At 32.1% G+C, this 17,398-nt stretch overlaps 5 protein-coding genes and 1 long non-coding RNA gene across 11 annotated transcripts; 4 read left to right on the top strand and 2 right to left on the bottom strand.

The window, feature by feature from the left end:
* The first annotated feature begins 189 nt into the window (after positions 1-189).
* LOC121129030 (DNA transposase THAP9) lies at positions 190-2,712 on the top strand. Its single transcript, XM_040724694.2, has 3 exons — positions 190-394; positions 464-798; positions 1,821-2,712. Exons 2-3 carry the CDS (start codon positions 584-586, stop codon positions 2,362-2,364), a joined length of 759 nt encoding a protein of 252 aa, XP_040580628.1. The 5' UTR covers positions 190-394; positions 464-583; the 3' UTR covers positions 2,365-2,712.
* Positions 2,713-4,162: 1,450 nt separating this feature from the next.
* On the bottom strand, positions 4,163-6,358 carry LOC121129029 (tetraspanin-5). Of its 2 annotated transcripts, none has more exons than XM_040724692.2 (2): positions 6,036-6,358; positions 4,163-5,980 (listed from the first exon to the last, which is right to left on the bottom strand). In XM_040724692.2, the coding sequence occupies exon 2, from the start codon at positions 5,713-5,715 to the stop codon at positions 4,834-4,836; it is 882 nt and encodes a 293-aa protein (XP_040580626.1). In that variant the 5' UTR covers positions 5,716-5,980; positions 6,036-6,358; the 3' UTR covers positions 4,163-4,833. The 2 variants fall into 2 exon arrangements, with proteins under 2 accessions (XP_040580626.1, XP_040580627.1); XM_040724693.2 differs by having other exon boundaries at positions 4,163-5,962; positions 6,185-6,230.
* Positions 6,359-8,478: 2,120 nt separating this feature from the next.
* Positions 8,479-9,140, bottom strand: LOC139907275 (uncharacterized). Its single transcript, XR_011783753.1, has 2 exons — positions 9,013-9,140; positions 8,479-8,823 (listed from the first exon to the last, which is right to left on the bottom strand). It is a non-coding gene; the product is annotated as an uncharacterized lncRNA (long non-coding RNA).
* LOC121129935 (uncharacterized) lies at positions 8,817-11,654 on the top strand. The gene is made up of 2 exons (XM_040725643.2): positions 8,817-10,520; positions 10,573-11,654. The coding sequence occupies exons 1-2, from the start codon at positions 10,323-10,325 to the stop codon at positions 11,521-11,523; spliced, it is 1,149 nt and encodes a 382-aa protein (XP_040581577.1). The 5' UTR covers positions 8,817-10,322; the 3' UTR covers positions 11,524-11,654.
* A 487-nt stretch (positions 11,655-12,141) lies between these two features.
* On the top strand, positions 12,142-13,671 carry LOC121129936 (1-acyl-sn-glycerol-3-phosphate acyltransferase delta). Its single transcript, XM_040725644.2, has one exon. It carries the CDS (start codon positions 12,249-12,251, stop codon positions 13,386-13,388), a length of 1,140 nt encoding a protein of 379 aa, XP_040581578.1. The 5' UTR covers positions 12,142-12,248; the 3' UTR covers positions 13,389-13,671.
* A 232-nt stretch (positions 13,672-13,903) lies between these two features.
* Positions 13,904-16,110, top strand: LOC121129937 (E3 ubiquitin-protein ligase SH3RF1). 5 transcript variants are annotated; one of them, XR_011783752.1, is made up of 3 exons: positions 13,904-14,324; positions 14,405-15,494; positions 15,838-16,110. XR_011783752.1 is itself a non-coding variant. In XM_040725645.2 (2 exons), the coding sequence occupies exons 1-2, from the start codon at positions 14,203-14,205 to the stop codon at positions 15,214-15,216; spliced, it is 924 nt and encodes a 307-aa protein (XP_040581579.1). In that variant the 5' UTR covers positions 13,913-14,202; the 3' UTR covers positions 15,217-16,110. The 5 variants fall into 5 exon arrangements, 1 of the variants encoding a protein (XP_040581579.1); XR_011783751.1 differs by having other exon boundaries at positions 15,826-16,110; XR_005868574.2 differs by having other exon boundaries at positions 13,913-14,314.
* Positions 16,111-17,398: the final 1,288 nt, after the last annotated feature.

Below are 17,398 nucleotides of genomic sequence, written 5' to 3'. Positions count from 1 at the left end.
TACATACAACTTTGAAAGTGCGACAGTTTCCATACTTACACTTATAAATGAATATTTTGTAGCATTTCCCCCCAAACAAATAATATTTTAAACACACAACCTCTTACTTTTGTTATGCATAATTGTTGAGGTTTGTATAATATAATATGTAGGACTCTTAGAAATAGTGTATCCAATCCAAACGCGTTTATGGATATGGCAACTCACGAGTAATGAATTACTTTTGAAGCTTCGACAGCTGACAAAAGAAAAAAGTTAAAGGCCCTTAACCATACAGAAAATAATACATAAACTATCTAATACATTCTTATGAACCGCAGTAAAGTTCCTTCTCCCAACAATTTGTCTAAAGAACACTATTTGAAGCTTTTGTTGATTAAAACACGAATCCTTGGTAAATTTGTTATAATTGATATTACATGTTAGTTGTTACCCTTATTTAATTATTTGCTCTTTTTCGCAGAATGATATCTTAGACAGTAGACGGACACTAGACACACTTGATGTTCAGGAATCTCAATTTAAATATAATATATTATTAATATAGGATATCAATCCCCATTTATATAGTCCCACGTTGAACATGCCAACCTGTGTTGCCTACAAGTGCAAATCCAGAACGCCATATTTCTCTAAATCCTCCAAAGGCAAACAAAAGGCCAATCATGAGGACCATAAACATTCTCTGAGCAATCACGGCGATTGTAACGAGGAACAAGAGACGATACAAAAAGTAGATAATGAAACTAGGAAGAAGAGTGAAGAAAGACCTATCAAGGAAAATATATGCTTTTTCGCGTAAATATTTTAAAATTAGGAATAATTTAGATCTATCAAGGATCTTGAGCTTTATATCAGTATCATAAATCTGGAGGAACTTAAAGACTTTTTTTGAATTATCCATGATTTGGTATGATGTACCTTATGTGGAAGTTTCTTTCTGATTTATATAAGAAGTAGATATGTCATGATTTGATCTTGTCTTCCAATCATTTCTATGTTGAATTACATTTTCCGCAATATTTGATATCTAAAATTGTTTTAATATTGGTTTTTTTTTAAAGCAATTATTCTGAACACTTTTTATATACTTTGACTCAGTAACAAAGATACTGTGTAGACACTAAAGGGTTCTATCCCAGGATCACGTTTTCCAAGGAATTCACAAGCTTTTACAGCTCCGATAAATCCCACATTTAATTATTACGTAATATAAACTTTACTTAATTGGTATAATTATATATGTATATTGAGTTGACTTTTAGGCCGCGGGTCAGGATGTGTATTTCACATTAATACAATCCCAGCTTTACCAAAGATTATCTCTTTACCTACTATTTAAGTTTTGTATAACGGGTGGGATTGGGTTACGGGATTTTAAAAACTGGGATCCACAGGCTCTATAAAACCAACCTGCGTACTATAAGTGATAATGATTAAATGAAAATTGAGAATATATGAGAGTACGAGCTCAACATTTAATCTTTCTTTTTAAAATATAAAAATAAGTTCTTCAATTTCAATGTATTTATTAACTAAAAATGAGAAACCCTAATAGACTTCAATCCTTCCAAATTCTGAGCTCATTTAACTCAAAGGCAAGTCAAGATCCAACTTTTTTGGCTTCTTAGTGCTATTACTATGAACTATCGTTGAATCATAATTTTTATTGAATGCCTTAACATAATCTTAAAAAAATATTATGTTAAATCATAGTTTACATAGTAAGACAAAAAATCATAATAACAGAAACAAAACATGAACTGTATTTTATGTTTCACATTTTAAGTGTCTGATTCATTTAATTTCAAAACTTTCAGATTTCCAAAAAGACCCGAACTTCGTAAACGATGGTTATTAAACTGCCGTAGAAAAAATTGGACACCATCTAAATGGTCGAAGCTTTGCTCCAAGCATTTCAAGGAGTCTGACATCATCAAACACAAGGTCCGATACCATCTTGTTGATGGAGCAATACCAACAATCTTCAACTTTCCAAAACATTTGATAAAGGTGGACTCCAGTCGTAGAGTCTTAAAACGCTGTGTTCCTGAGGAAGTTAGTAAAGAAGTTCAAGTTTTGGATGATGAGAAATCGGATCAAGAGCAAGAACCAAATATTATTCATCGAGATCATTCATATGCATTACCAAACACATTGGACCTATTAGCTAAAATGAACGAAAGGGCAAGATTGGACATTATAACCCTTGTGGAAGAAAAGGAGATACTTTTAAAAAGGATACAGGGTTTAAGCAAGCAAAGAAAGACCCTCAATCAAAAGTGCCGTAGACTTCAGAAGCAGTTAAAAACAGCCAAGGATAAATGTCAACATTTAAAGCAAAAAAGGGTTATTTTGGAATGAAATCTCTCATCTCTTCAGTCTCATCCAGTATTCCCAAAGACAGCTTTAGTTTTTTGATCCTCAACAACAAAAAGGGGAAAAACTAACAAAAATGGAGTGGAAAAGGATGGATATAAATATGGATTGCCAAACTCTTTCCAAAAGTCTAGTTTATACCTTAGGGATGTTCTCACAAGATCTGAAACTTGAGAAATGTTTCAAGTATTAGACCTACAGTAGGGTGGAGCTAGTTTTTAAATTTTCGAAATGTGGGGTCAAGGTAATCTCTAAAAGTTTATTTTGCTTGAAAAAATATTTACAAATTTTGAGCTGTTTAAATAAATATGTAGATGAGCCCAACAGCCTTAACCTATTAGAAATGTACTTTTTTTATACAAAGTTTTCGTTTTAATATCATCTAGTCATCATTTAGTATCCGTCCTTATTTAGGACTGAAGACTTCACGTTCGGTCTGGGTAAGGTAAAAGTACAGTCTTGCATATCAGTTCTAAAAACTTCAAGTTCGGTGCTTGATTGCGTCAATCAACTTTATTTCTTATTTAAGTTATATTGCTTACAATTTTGTGGACCGGTCCTAAAACTGGACCGAATAATTAAGGACAGACACATCACAATCGATCATGCATTTTTTACATTGACCTCTCAAAACTCAATAATCTTCGTACCAAGTTGGATCAAAATCCAACTGTAGCTTTTCCCGTAATCCTTGTGACTAACAAACAGGGGCAAAAACATAAAAAAACTTTGTTGGCGGAGGTAATTATAGTAAGGCATTCGTAGCCTTCCGCCTATCTATTTTTTTCGTTAGGGTATCACAAGTCAAACAATTAGTACCAATATTAGGAAGTATGTATATTAATTACTTAGGTAAACTAAAAAAGAGTAAATTTTGATGACCTTGAGATTGGTGACCTTATTTAAGGGAAAATACCTATTTGACTACATTTTATAAAATAAACCAAAAATGTATGTAAAATAAAACAAAACATCAAGAATATTTATTAAGAGTCGACGAAGGACTAACAATATATGTCTCTTTTTAATATTACTGCGAATAAAAATGTAGCAAAGACTTAAATATAATTTAGGCTTTTCAAAATATGAATGATGGTTTGGAAACATTAATGATAGAGGTACTTCCCTCAAATGATGAAAGCCAGCAATCCTCTCCAGTGGTCTATTGACTTGGGTTTAATTAGTTCATATCAATAAAATTTCACATCTAATGATTTATATGGGTATAATACCTATAAATTCATGCATTCTTCCAATTGTTTAGCGTCAATTAGTTAATTATTGAGAAGTGGCTTAATTTCTTTGTTTTTTTAATATATATAGTTTTATTAATCCAACAAATTGCTTAGTTGAACCATTGGTTTTGGTAGGGGATAAATTATACCTAAACCATTTATGACCATAAATATTAAGCTTCTATTGTTTAATAGGATCGAAGTTTATTAATAAACTAGTCTTTTATAAAACATTTAGATATAACTAAACCAATATAAGGTTAGCATTTATTGTCATAAATGGTCCCTTACCAAAACCAAACTAAAGGAGAGCCAGTACCGTCTCCCACTTATTGAGAAATTACAATTATCATACAGCACCAAGAAAAAATAAATTAATTGCACCTCCCCTTCCTCTCCAACCACTTTAAAAAAAGGTGCGTGGAGCCTGCAGCAGCTTACCGATGGAAGGATAATTAAAAATACTTTCACTAAGTATCATTTAGTATAAGCAAACCATTTCTAATTAAATATAAAGGCAAAATAAGAAAAAATATGAACGACATTACTATAGTTCAGAAGATTTTTTAATTTCAAGATGTAATTATAATTCAGTATTCATATTTTAGATTTGAAATGCAAAGGAAACCATATTTTTGAGGACAAAAGTAATAACTAAATTTTTAAATATAACAACATAATACACATGGCTAGATAAAGATCTAATAGCTAAATAAGCATCATAATCTTTATTTTTTTATGGGTTCAATTATAAAAAAAGCATATAAGTTATAAAATATCTTAGTTTAATTAAATAATTAAGATTATGTTTTGTATTTTTGTAATAATATAAAACTTTTAAATTACATTTTATCTTCCGAAAAGATACAAAGATGTGAGTGGCATTTTCCTCAACATTAAAAATGCTTATAATATGTTAAGAGTAGAATGAAACTGAAGGAGTTCACTAACTGTAATTCTGTTCCACTTACTCAAGATGATTTCTTGCTTGATGCAGGAGGTGACGACTTGGCAAAATCTTTCTTTGGATTCCATTCCACGCGTTCCTCAAGGTATCTCTATCTCCTCCTTCATGAAGAGGGCTTATGATTACTAATAAAAATGGACAGCCAATAACTATGAATACCAATGGATTGACAATATTTTGTCTTGGATTGATTTTTTTTTACACAAAACTAAACAAAATAACTAATGAAGTGAAAGTATGATTTTCAAATATTCATTTCGACATTTGAGCAAATATATCAGCGCGTAAATTTTGAGCGAAACATATTCCCAGGATTTCAAGAAAAGCAATAGACACGGCAGAACCAGAAACCACTAAAAGATTATGTTCGAGCCATTCCTCCGCAGCATGTAGACACCCTTTTTGATTAATTATACCACTAGGGTCCGTGTAATCTATTTTGCGAACATCATACCCACATTGTACATTCTTAATCACTTCATTTACATTTGGTTTACAGCATGAAAAAGGAACACCACAAGCTTCCCTTGATCCAACAGATGCAGAAGAACAATTGAAGTAAACATTTTTGTCCCAATCATGCGGGCCTTCAATGCCACAACATTGTAGCCAGTCATCTTGAATCCAATCAATAAGATTTTGTTGATCAGGATCATCACGATAATGTACGATAACTGTTTGAAAGCCACTCGAAGCTTGTTCTTTTATCCAATCTTTAAAGACAAACCCTAGAATTCCAGCTGTCATCTCCAGAAGTAATAGCAAGGCGAGAAAAATAGCATAAGCAGCTAATAAGTTAGTATTTTCCCGTAATGCTCCGACACATCCTGTGAATCCAATAACAAATGTCAATGCACCCGCCCAGATGAAAATAAAAGCTGGATCCAAAGCAATGTTGGTGAGCACGGAGAGATTGTTGAAGGTGTCCTTTTCTGTCCATGCCCAAATACCAATAGCTAAAATACATAGGCCGAGTAACCAAAATATAACATTGAATCCAAATATGAGATATTTGAGGCAACAGGATACTTCACTTTGAGAACGCCTCGAACGTGAATACTTGGAGGAGTAGTGTCTTTTGTTTTTGTAATTTGGACGTCTTTCTTGAGCTGGAAATTGGTGCATTGGGACCATGACTCTAGGTATTTCAAAAGTCTTGGACCTTTGTTTGAATTATTGAAATGAGGACAAGCTTCAAGAATTAGTACAGAATAAACATTTCATTGCTTCACTATTTGGTTGAAGTCATATCAGTTCCTTTCCGCACCGGAATATCCACTACAAGGAGCCATACGAAGGAATCATCTACGATCCTTTCCTTTGAATTAGCTAAATATGCTTGATATTTCAGTATTCAAATGACGTCAAAGAATCACAAAGCCTAGGAATGTCTCATTCTCTTTAGTATAATAGGGGCATTATTGAATTGAATAGATAACATAACATTACATTACTAAGAACGAATGGAGAAGCAGAGACTCGATCAGAGGGAGGGATTTGGGACTCCAATTCCTTCAAATAGCAGAGTATTGAGAACGTTGACAAGTTGTTGAAGTTCTTTTGAATGTCCTTCACGTTATTACCGCAAAAATTGATTCCTTACCTTCTTATGCTCCAAAATACAGAATAAATTATGATGATAGATGAAATGGACGACTAAAGTCAAAATAAGAGAGCAAATTAACAGCTCACCCGTTTTTCCAAGAACTAAGATAATAAAAAGGTGACAAGGTATCCAAAAGAATGTTCCATTGTCATTAGCTGTTCATTTTGGTATGATAAAGGAATTTACTTTTGCCGAAATAACCATCAATTTAAAAGGCTGAATTTTTTCCCTACGGATTTTAAAAGAATATCTACTAGTAGACCAAACATATCAGATCCATTAAACTTCTAAAGATCAGAATATTTATTCTCCGTCTGCCTATATAAGCCAAGCAGCCAAGTAAAAATCTTTGTCACCTCGCTATATTATCTTTCTTTGATATATAGCTGGAGCTATGCTATTTACTAAGAAAGTTAGAAAGGTTGAGTGAATTCCAATTATTTAGTATTAAGTCTGGGCTGGGACAATATAAAGGGAGATTTACAACTTCTTTTTTATTCACGAAACTTTTCGACGCGTGTACCTATGAATTTCAAATATTATACCTCAGTACTCAGTTAATTAGAGAGGCGAGGGAAGAGGAACTCTGTAGATTGTATTTAATTCATAGTGATTTTGATAGATATGTCCTACAAATCAATGGGATATATGGATCCCCATACACCCATCCTTCCTGTTCCTAGGAATTCTTATTTTTCCATTAGGCATCCAATCAATACGCTTTCTGAAACTCTCTTCAATGTTCAAGGCATCACGCCTTTTTGTGCTTCACTTGGTGGATCCTTCATTATGCAGGTACTCCTTCATATCAAGGCCTGTGATGGGGACTTTTGACCTCGTGAATCATTGTCTCTATGATCAAGAATACATTAATTCCCCCAGAGCTTCTATTGAATCATCGTATACATATAAGAACTAAGGAGTTCAATAAAACGACAGAAAAATCGACTGAAAGAAACAGTGAGGAACAGAGAGGGTTCTCATACTCCATTTTACTGCCCCTTTATTGTAGCTCTTGAGTCATTTTCTCTTTAAGTCAACTCTTCTTCGTCTCTTATTCTAAGAAAACTATTTCATCGATAAGTGGCATTGATGTATATAACGCAGAAATAACTAATCTCAATCACATTGATATCAATTCAATTTATAAGTTGGAGTTTGAGATGTATGGTCTCTATGGATAATTATATAACCTGCTCACTTTAAGCTTAATCCCTAATTAGTGATTTTTTTTAAAAGTTGTGAATCTCTTTTGTGAATGGAAAACAAGTAGATGATTCTAGACTCACCTTTCTTTCCTCCATAGTTTTGTCTCGAAAGCATATTCTATTCTTCTATTGTATATAAATATCTTGTATCAAATCATCCTATATTTATATTATTGAAGTGAAGAGTTATACAAAGAAAAATGGAATGAAAAATACAGTGAGGAACACTAAAATTTCTCACTCTCCACCCACAAATCCTTCATTGTAACTCTTCTGTCCAATCCTCCTATAGTCAACTCCGCTTCAACTTCTACTTTAAGTAAACTCTTTCCCTGATAAGATTCCTTTAGTGTCATTAATGCTTATAACGCACGAATCACAACTAAATAGTCTTTATAACAAATATCAATTCCATTTATAAGTTTGAATTCGTGCTGTACTGTAAATATGGACAATTATACATCTTCAACACTTCAAGCCTAACTCACAATTTCTTTAGTACTCGTAAGACTATTTTGACTTTGAAATCAAGTGGAAGATTATTTTAAACTCTCGAAGATAACTTTTCTCCCTAATTTGGTCTGCAATGCATTATTCTATTACATATAAATAGTTATTGGGAACTGATAAGTGATTATATGTTCTTAACTTCTGTAGAATTCTATCTGAATGTCGTTACAATTCCCAAACTTATCGACTCGGGAATATTTTTCTTAACAGTGTAATTACTTGTTAGTATATTGAACTATTACTCTCTCGTAAAGATCCACGAGCGAATTATAAGTTGTTTGATTGAAAACAATATTTAAAATGTATCAAAATAATAATACGATTGTTTGAGTATTAATTGAACAAATGGTCCCAGGCAAGGAATACTAGAACTACTGGAAAGGAAACAAAAATATCGCGCTCACACAAGAAGGCTTGTAACTACAAAAAGGAGAAATGACTAGTATGATTTATGAACATTGATAAATTAATCCGACTCGTAACAATTTATCACAATCTAAATTAATCAATTTCTTAACTTATCCTAAATTATATTTATCCTTTAACTTAATAATTTAATTTTATACCCAGACAAATTATTACTTAATTTATATTAATTACGACATTCATTTAGCATATATTTTTTTTTTTACATAAGTATAAAAGTAGTTTTTATTTCGTATTTAATAATAAAAATACAATATTGGAGTACAATCGTCTGTTAGTTCGAATGCAGTTTGGCAATGTTTTTGTTGTTGTATTGATGATGGAAAATATTTTATCTTCAGTAAGCAACGCAGAATTCTTCACCACAACGTTGAAAAGTTTATCGATATTTTAGGAATATAGGTAGAAAAACAGTGACCAGATTTGCAAGTTGTTGATGGTTTTTCATAGGATATTGGATAAAATACGGGGTAAATACTCAATTAGTATTACCTATTAAAAAAATATAATAATACCCTCAACTAAAAGTAAAGTGATTCTAGAAAATGACTACACATAGTGTAAACTAATCTGTAGACATAATAGGAATCTCTGATCATTGCTAAAAGACTTGAGCGTATCTCACTTCCACATAAGTTTCTAAGAAGTTCCTTTCTAGTTGAAGGTATAATGATAACTAACGGTAGTTGAGTATTTACTTTTATTATTTTCCTGATTTAAGGTCAAGTCATAGTTATATATTTTTGGAGATGTGCAGACATAGCAAATTTCTGGATAATGATTGTTATATATATCCGACAATATAAATAGTATTCCTTGGTGGTGTTGAAGATCCTCTAGAGAAAGTTATATAGCAGGGAGATTTCCCCATAATGTTCTCAATTTGCATATCATATTGATCTACTTTCAGGGATAAGATTTTAAAATTATTCTTTCTTCGGCTTTGTATGGATGGACTTGAACAAGTTGAATTGTGTCAAATAAGGAGACTATTTACGTTTCAGTAGTATCCTCTGATATTTGTTAAATTAAAAAAAATTTCACTGAAGTACAACTAAGTATATTCACTAATTTATTTTTGTTGATATAGGCATCACAAATTGATAGACGAAAAGAATTCTTTTTTTTTGCACTAGCTAGAATCATTTTTTTATTTTAGAGGCAGATATTTTTAATTGATTAATGTACCATGCTAACTATTTCTCCAGAGTTAACAAAAATTAAGGAACTGTTCACAAATGTTGTCAAATGTCTTCATATGATCACTAAGGCATTGAAAGACCTAATTTTTACGAAAGCCAATATTTTTCAAAACTGCAATGCTAATTTTAAGAGTCAGGCTGGAATATCTCGGCAAAGCCTGTTTTGTAGAATTTAACTCTTTCAAACATATTTTCAGTTTCTAGACAAACTTCAATTACTTCCTTAGAAGGATAGGTTAGTGCTGTTTAATGCGATCCTCCCCAATCTTTTTGTTTCATCAAGGCATAATCGACCCTGAATTCGTTGTCAAGACACCTCAAAGATTCAAAGCATTTTTCATAAAAGATTGTTTTTTTCCTATTTTTTGTCAGCAAATCCGGCAATGTTAGTGATGAACACTCTTTTATAGTCCAAAATTGCTATGCAATAATTAGGATTAGGCACATTGCTGTTGTCATGGTTGATCTGCAAGGGATCTTTATCAATTAAGCCATGTTTACGAATAAATTCCATATGGTTGCTATCCATATTTATCTGGCATCTTCCTTATTTTCCCTGGTAAGATAGAAAGGTGGTGCTATCTTGACTTTAATGCATTGCCTGTGACTTTTATTAGTCCCACTATATTTTTTATCTCTATGATTTGTATACGGTGACGTCAGAGATAGAATAATATGTCCGTCAAAACAAATATAACTAAACAAAACATCTTATTTGTCATTTGATATTTTATTAATAAATGTTAATTATTAAATAATAATTAATATCTCATTTTACTTCATTGTAAAATGTCGTCGTCAAGCAACGCATATAATAAGCAGTCCTACGGTTTACTCGTCTCTAATAAAGTTGCTAACACAATCCAAAAGACAAAGAATGTATTTGGAGACGACTCAGACTCGGATGTTGGTGAGGGCTCTGGAACGACGGATTGGATGAGGAAAAAACTTCAAACAGAGGCAAAGAAAAAGTCAAAGCCGTCTAAAGTAAGTTGATGATATTTATTCACTTAAAAATGTCTCTATTTTAACATTGAAGGTGGAGGATGCCGCCATTTATCAGTATGATGAGGTTTATGATGAAATGCAGGAGAAGAAGATGAAAGAGTCTATCAAGTACAGAAATACACACATCGAGAACAAGAAGCCTAAATATATAGCAAGTTTATTAAAGAGTGCAGAGGATCGTGAACGAGAGAGGGAGCGAAGAATCGAACGAAAAGTGGAGAAGGAGAGACTAGCTGAGGGAAATCAATTTAAGGATAAGGAAAGTTTTGTAACATCCGCATATAGGGAAAAGATGGAGGAGATGGAACGACTCCAAGAGGAGGAACGGAGAAAAGAAGCTTTGGATGATTTGTGTGAGGTATCAAAGCAGAAAGACATGTCAGGCTTTTACAGACATTTGTATAGACAAACCATGGGAGAAGAAAAAGGACAAAAAGAAGCTGCCAAGGAAATGGAGGAGACGAACCCGATTCAAGGAATCAAAAAGATCGACAAAACTACAAAAAAATACAGGGCCAAAAATGTTGAAAGCTCAGAGGAATCCTCTTCTGATGACACATCCTCTACCTCTGGAGATGACAATGAGAAAAACACAAGAGAGGAATCACCCTCAAAAGATGAAAGTTCTGTCATTGTTCAATCCCGTGAAGAAAAAATGGAAGAGATGCGTGATAAATTAAAAAGAGATAGGGAAAAGCGGGAGGCACGAAAAAAGCGTATCGATAGGGGTGAAGATTCTTCAGATGATGAGCTTGAAGAAAAAAGAGTCAAGATGACATCATCACTGGAGAGTAAGAAACGAAGAAGTAAGAATGTGAAGACGAGTAGTTCTTCGAATAAAGAAGAAAAAGAAAACATCCTTGTTCCACCAAAGCCAAAAAAAGACATTTGGAAAAAAATAACTTGTGGAAAAGTGTTTGAGGATGCCGTTCAGAGGTATTTTCAAAGAAAGTCTGAGCGAACAGAATTTCCTGTTTTGTAGTAACCTCTACATTTTGATTATGTTATAGATGTTACGTATTATAATTATTATTTTTTTTATTTACTTTCTGAATTTGTTAAAAAGTGTTGTGATGATCGAACTTATCTTTAAATAAATCTTTAAAACCCTCACTTCTAGATTATATAATATATTAGAAAAATGCTGTAGGAATTTTTACTCATTTTTTTCCCTCTTATGATAGTACTATCTATCACAAATACGGCTTGATATTTAAGATATTGTCAAAATATTACCTTAATTACTATTTCTTCATTACCTTAAAATCTCAGTATGCTGTTTAATGAACTATTAGTGTTCAATGTCTATATACAAACTCATCGCTAAAAGATGATTGTTAGCTTAAAATATGTATATTATAGATTCGGGGATTCATTGCTTATACTCTGAGAATGACTGGGTTATTATGAGTTTATTAATTAATAGAGGTAACTTGAAATAAAATATTGCTAATGATAATGAAAGGAGGTTAAAGACCGACTAATCTTAAATAATTACGCATGCTTTTAAAGATGCTACGATCCTGATATGATTATACTATTTAATATTTATACATTTTTTTTTCTTCTCTCAGCTTCCTTCCCCCCTCCTTTCTAGCTTCTTTATCATTCAACTTTGGTACGTGCGTGTTTTTACTTAATAATAATAATAGGAGATAATACTAAATAATCAAACTTTTTTGGATACGTTGTGTGCATGTGGCGGAAATGGGTTGGAAATCCTGGACATTTTTTCATATCCTCTTCTTCCTGACCTTTTTAATATCGGGTCTAGCCATAAATTTACTCCAAGGGCTATCCTATCTCCTCTTCCCAAAGAGCTTATTTCGCCGTTTGAACTATTACCTCCAATGGATTATGTACGGCCAGTTTATATTTTTCTTTGATTGGTGGTCCTCCTCGGAAGTCCGTATGTATGGTCCTTCGTCACAGATCAAAGAAATGCAATCCCAAATTGGCCATGAGCACGCAATAATACTCTGCAATCACCATTATGAAACAGACTGGCTCTTTGGTTGGTGTATTGCCGAGCGTTTCCGCATCCTTGGTGCAGCCAAAGTCTTCATGAAAGCCGTACTCAAATATGTGCCTGTCTTAGGGTGGGGATGGAATTTGTCGGATATTATTTTTGTCAAAAGAAATTGGAATGTAGACCAAAAATTGATTCCAGCGGCCATTCAGAGGCTTAATGACTATCCATTTCCATTTTGGCTCCTCATCTATGCGGAAGGTACCCGTTTTACAAAGGAGAAACATTTGGCTTCACAAGATTTTAGGTTAAAATCAATGGATTCGAATTTGCCCGATCTGAAGCATCATCTGATTCCCCGCACCAGGGGCTTTTATTTGACTTTAATGAACTTGGATTTTAAAGCTGTCCCTGCAATTTACGATGTCACCCTTGTAGCACAAAAGGAAACATCTAGTCTATTAAGAGTCCTGAATGGAGAGCCTCTCAATGTAGATGCCTTTGTCAGACGACTTCCTCTGGATGGTGTTGAGAAAAAAGAGGACTCTATCAATAGTTTCCTCATGAAAACGTACAAAGAAAAAGACGAGTTCATTGATCATTTTATTAATTCAGGACATTTTGGAGAAGGTACGGAGTCTATACACTTTTTTCCTAAACGAAGGCTACACTCCTTGATAAACGCAATTGTTCTCAACATTCTTGTTCTTGCTCCGTTTTTCTATTATGTGATTCGTACTTTTATTTATGGATCAAGTTTCCATATTGGTTTTTTAATTGCAATATACTCACTCCTATATTTTGGTCTGAAAAAAATGATTGGAATTACCAAATTCAGTAAAAGCTCTGCTTATGGAAACCAGAAGAAACAGGAATAAAAATACATTTTTGCATACTCCACTTTCTATGATTCAATCGACGCGGAATTAATATTACTTCTATATCATAGTTAGTATTCAATTTCTCATAGTTTGTATATGAGTTCTTGGTTTTAATGTAATTTATTTATTTATATGATAATATAAATAATTCCTATTATTCATTAACTAACGTTATTAGACAGATTTTATATAATTCAGATAAACTTTTTTCAGTCATGTAATCTGTACTGTAGTGAGACTTTTCCATAACGAATATGTGGAAATATACTATATTTATACATCTTTGAGTTTATAATTGATTAGAGTATTAATTATAATACACATATTATATTAATAATTTTATCCAATATAATCATTTAAGGGAGCATATATTATAGGACTATAATTAATAGGCGGCTTTGAGTAACTTTTTTGTTATCAGAACACTATGTATAGAGGTTTTGATAATTAATAGGGAAAATATTTGACATCTAACCGGAAAAGAAATAGAAAAAGTACGGGCACACGCCTTTCAAAAAAATATTTCCAATTTTTTTGGACGAAATTATTTTTTATATATTTGTTACTAAATTTAGAAATGGACAAAATAGTCTTATTGTAATGTACTAGTAGTATATATGCCTAAACAAATATTGTGATATATCGATTGAGTATTTGTCGTAGTTGGCACCCCTTGGTAAAGGGGTTGACGGCCCGTAATGAAAGAGAATTAAACTGCTATGAATAGCTCGCTCGCTCTCATATGGCTAATTGTCGACTGTAAAATACATTTTGTGTCTTTCGTCGGAAGGAGGGATTAGGAAACGAAGGGATGAACTCGGAGGATATCGAATTTCTTTTGGAGTGCTCTGTGTGTCTTGAGCAATTGGATGCCACCCATAAAGTCCTTCCCTGTCAGCACACATTTTGTCGACGATGCTTGGGTAGCGTCACGTTTGTCAATTCATTTCTTACCTAATTAATAATTAACTAATTATACTACTCTTCTTTTTATGTATGTATCGTGTGTATAGAAGGCATCATTCGAAAGAGTAGGGGAGCCACCTACTTGTGCCCAGAATGCCGTACGGAATTTAAGTCTTCTCTGGATGATCTACCATCTAATATTATCCTGAATCGTATTCTGGAAAGCCTGGGGAAAAATTCCAACTCCAACACACCATGCAAACCCGAAACAATCCCTGAAAACACGAAAGCAACTAGAGCACCACCGCCCATAGTTCCTACACTTCCCCCTAAACCACCTCAAAACCGAGCCCATCAAGTCTATCGTGCTCTCTATGACTATCAACCATGCAAAAGTGACGAACTTGATCTTAAAAAATCTGAACTCTATATCGTCATTGATCAGAGAAAAGATGGATGGTTCAAGGGCTCTTCCATTCAAACTCTTAAAACGGGATTCTTTCCTGGAAATTATGTTCAACATATCAAATATGATAAGCAACAACTGTCAGCAAATTCTTCTACCCAACATGAAAAAGATCTCATTGATTTCCGTAGCGATCCAATATCTCCCTCGTTTAAACATCAAATGAAAGTATTTAATACTCAACACACCATTGTTCCTCCAAATATAACATCACCTTCTTCGACCAAAATTCCACATCCTAAATCCACCAGGGGAGCTTTGGCTCCACGTGAAAAATTTAAATGTATAGCCACATTTCCTGCAAGTGGTAAATATGAACTAAATATGGAGGAAAATGACATTGTGTACTTGAATAGCAGAAGGGAGGATGGCTGGTGCAAAGGTACATCTGAACGAACTGGACAAGTCGGCCTTTTTCCCATCAGTTTTGTAACAAAGATTAACCCTCAATAATTGATCTTATCTGTTCCTCTTTTCGACTACAGGAAGGATTTTTTTTTTCTTAAATCAATTTCTCATTCTCTCTCCTCTTGGTGTTCAAAAATTCTGTATTTGTCATTTGATTCACTAAAAAAAACTTATGAAAAAAAGAAGCAACTCATGTCTAAGAAAAATGGATGTTTTTAATACATTATTTATAAGTTCACTCATTATTTGGTGCTTCTGTTGGTTACGGTCTAAATTGTAGTGAGTGTTGCCATGTAGTCAATAAACTATAATTAAATATATAAGTATATATATATGTATACGTTTATTTTAATAGTAACAACTTATTTTCAAAGTGATTTAAGCGCTTACTAATAATTATTCAATTAAATATATATTAAACACTTTTATAATAAATTGTCTTTCAATTTAATATTAAAATATAAAGTAAAGTACAATCACGATATTTGAGGAGGATTAATAATTAAAATTAATTAAGTTGAATCCTGTTTTATTTTTTTGTACATTTTTATACACGATTCCCCCAGAAACCAACATCGCTTAAAAGAGCTTGGATCTATTTGCTATTCCTCCAATTAATTAAAAACCGTTATTATATATTATATATATATATAGATATATTTGCAGCCTTGAAAAGTTAATTATTTAAGAATCATTATTTTATTTACTGTTGTCCAAATATCACTTAATTGTAATGGTAAAACACAATTTGATTAATTTTAAATAACGATTCTTAGTTTTTAATAAAAAAGTTTTATGTTAAGTTAGAAATTTTGTGCAGATTTATCAGTGTTAAAATAATATACTCATATTATTTAATCTTATTTCTTGTTTACATTACATTTATATGTTTAATTAGTCATAATTGAATTTCATTGTAAATAAACAATATTCCAAAAAGTTATTTTTTACCTTTATTTTTTATATACAGTCAAATTCGGGTATGATAAAAATACGCTTATAGTCAACGTTCTCTCAGATACTATTTTTTTACAACCTAAAATACATCGCATAAAAAAACGTGAAGTAAATATTAAAAAAAAGTAAATATAAACTCAACTTTTCTCAATTTTACTAGAACAAGGTTAGGCAACAACAAAATGGCTGGACAGCAGATTTATTAAATTTATTTCTTTGTATTTCTAGTGACGTCATTGGGACGAGCCTTGGTTATTACACTTATTAGTTATTGGCTGTTGCTACTACATAAATTTAAAAAGTAAAAATTTAAATAAAATTTGTCATTATCATAGTAGTCGTTCGTGATTTGTTCGTGCGGCAGGAATTGTAAGGAAGTATTGCGTGCAGGCATCCCCTGGTATAGGTGTTCTTAGGCATCTTGTAGGAAAATATATTCAATTAAAAAAAAACTTTTTGAAATAAGTCACATTTCTTTTAAACATTCTATTATAATAATTTATCTTGGGTTTATATTGAAATCATATCAATTAGTATCATTCATGCTTAGCTAATTCATTGATTCATACTCATTCAAATAAAAATTTGTAGTACCTAATTAATTAATTTCCTATGTCTATACTTTTCTATATTACAGCATATTTAATATCTAGTTGAGTCTAGGGGAAAAAAGTTCTTGATATAGAAAGAAAGAGATAGATAAAAAAGAAAGAATAATTAGAAAGAGAATGTGGAGATGGTAGATTTCAGTAAACGTGTGCAAGACGAATTCAATACTGATGAATTTAGAATTTGTGCTTATCATTTTGATCCTTTGTGTTTCATATATCGTATAAATGAACTTTTTAATTAATATAATATAGCCTTATTTCAGAGAGTTATTAATGTTTATTTAGTGATATAGCATAATAATATAATGCATAAAAAATTATGAATGAGGGAAAATCTAAATTGATAATAATTAAACTTTAAATACTAAATTGTGCAATTTTTTTAGCCTTCTGGCTTAAGAATTAGCTTCTTGAACTCTTAAATTATAATTGAGGGATTTAGTTCCAATAAATGTTCGCACTTTAGAAAATAACACAAGCACTTCTGCTGGAAATATATTTTCATACTTATGCGTTAAATATGAGCCAAATCGACGGATAACGTTGAGGTCACGATCCAGATCATTATGAATATGAAAAAAATTCACATTAAAAAGCCTACAGTAATTTAAAAAAAAATCTTTAAACCATTAAACCACCCTTTGAGAGATGCATTAACC

The sequence above is a fragment of the Lepeophtheirus salmonis genome, chromosome 14 (genome assembly GCF_016086655.4).
Source record: "Lepeophtheirus salmonis chromosome 14, UVic_Lsal_1.4, whole genome shotgun sequence".
In the NCBI taxonomy this organism is placed as follows: domain Eukaryota; kingdom Metazoa; phylum Arthropoda; class Copepoda; order Siphonostomatoida; family Caligidae; genus Lepeophtheirus; species Lepeophtheirus salmonis.
Note: the sequence above shows the minus strand (reverse complement) of the source record. Positions and strands in the feature narration are given on the sequence as shown.

Bases quoted from the DNA above. Each gene is read 5' to 3' on its own strand.
- LOC121129936 (XM_040725644.2), top strand. From the start codon at position 12,249: ATGGGTTGGAAATCCTGGACATTTTTTCATATCCTCTTCTTCCTGACC.
- LOC121129937 (XM_040725645.2), top strand. From the start codon at position 14,203: ATGAACTCGGAGGATATCGAATTTCTTTTGGAGTGCTCTGTGTGTCTT. The intron at 14,315-14,404 runs GTAGCGTCACGT...TCGTGTGTATAG, and splicing joins ATTTTGTCGACGATGCTTGG to AAGGCATCATTCGAAAGAGT.
- LOC121129030 (XM_040724694.2), top strand. From the start codon at position 584: ATGCCAACCTGTGTTGCCTACAAGTGCAAATCCAGAACGCCATATTTC. The intron at 799-1,820 runs GTAAATATTTTA...CAAAACTTTCAG, and splicing joins GAAAATATATGCTTTTTCGC to ATTTCCAAAAAGACCCGAAC.
- LOC121129029 (XM_040724692.2), bottom strand. From the start codon at position 5,715: ATGGTCCCAATGCACCAATTTCCAGCTCAAGAAAGACGTCCAAATTAC.
- LOC121129935 (XM_040725643.2), top strand. From the start codon at position 10,323: ATGTCGTCGTCAAGCAACGCATATAATAAGCAGTCCTACGGTTTACTC. The intron at 10,521-10,572 runs GTAAGTTGATGA...TTAACATTGAAG, and splicing joins AAAAGTCAAAGCCGTCTAAA to GTGGAGGATGCCGCCATTTA.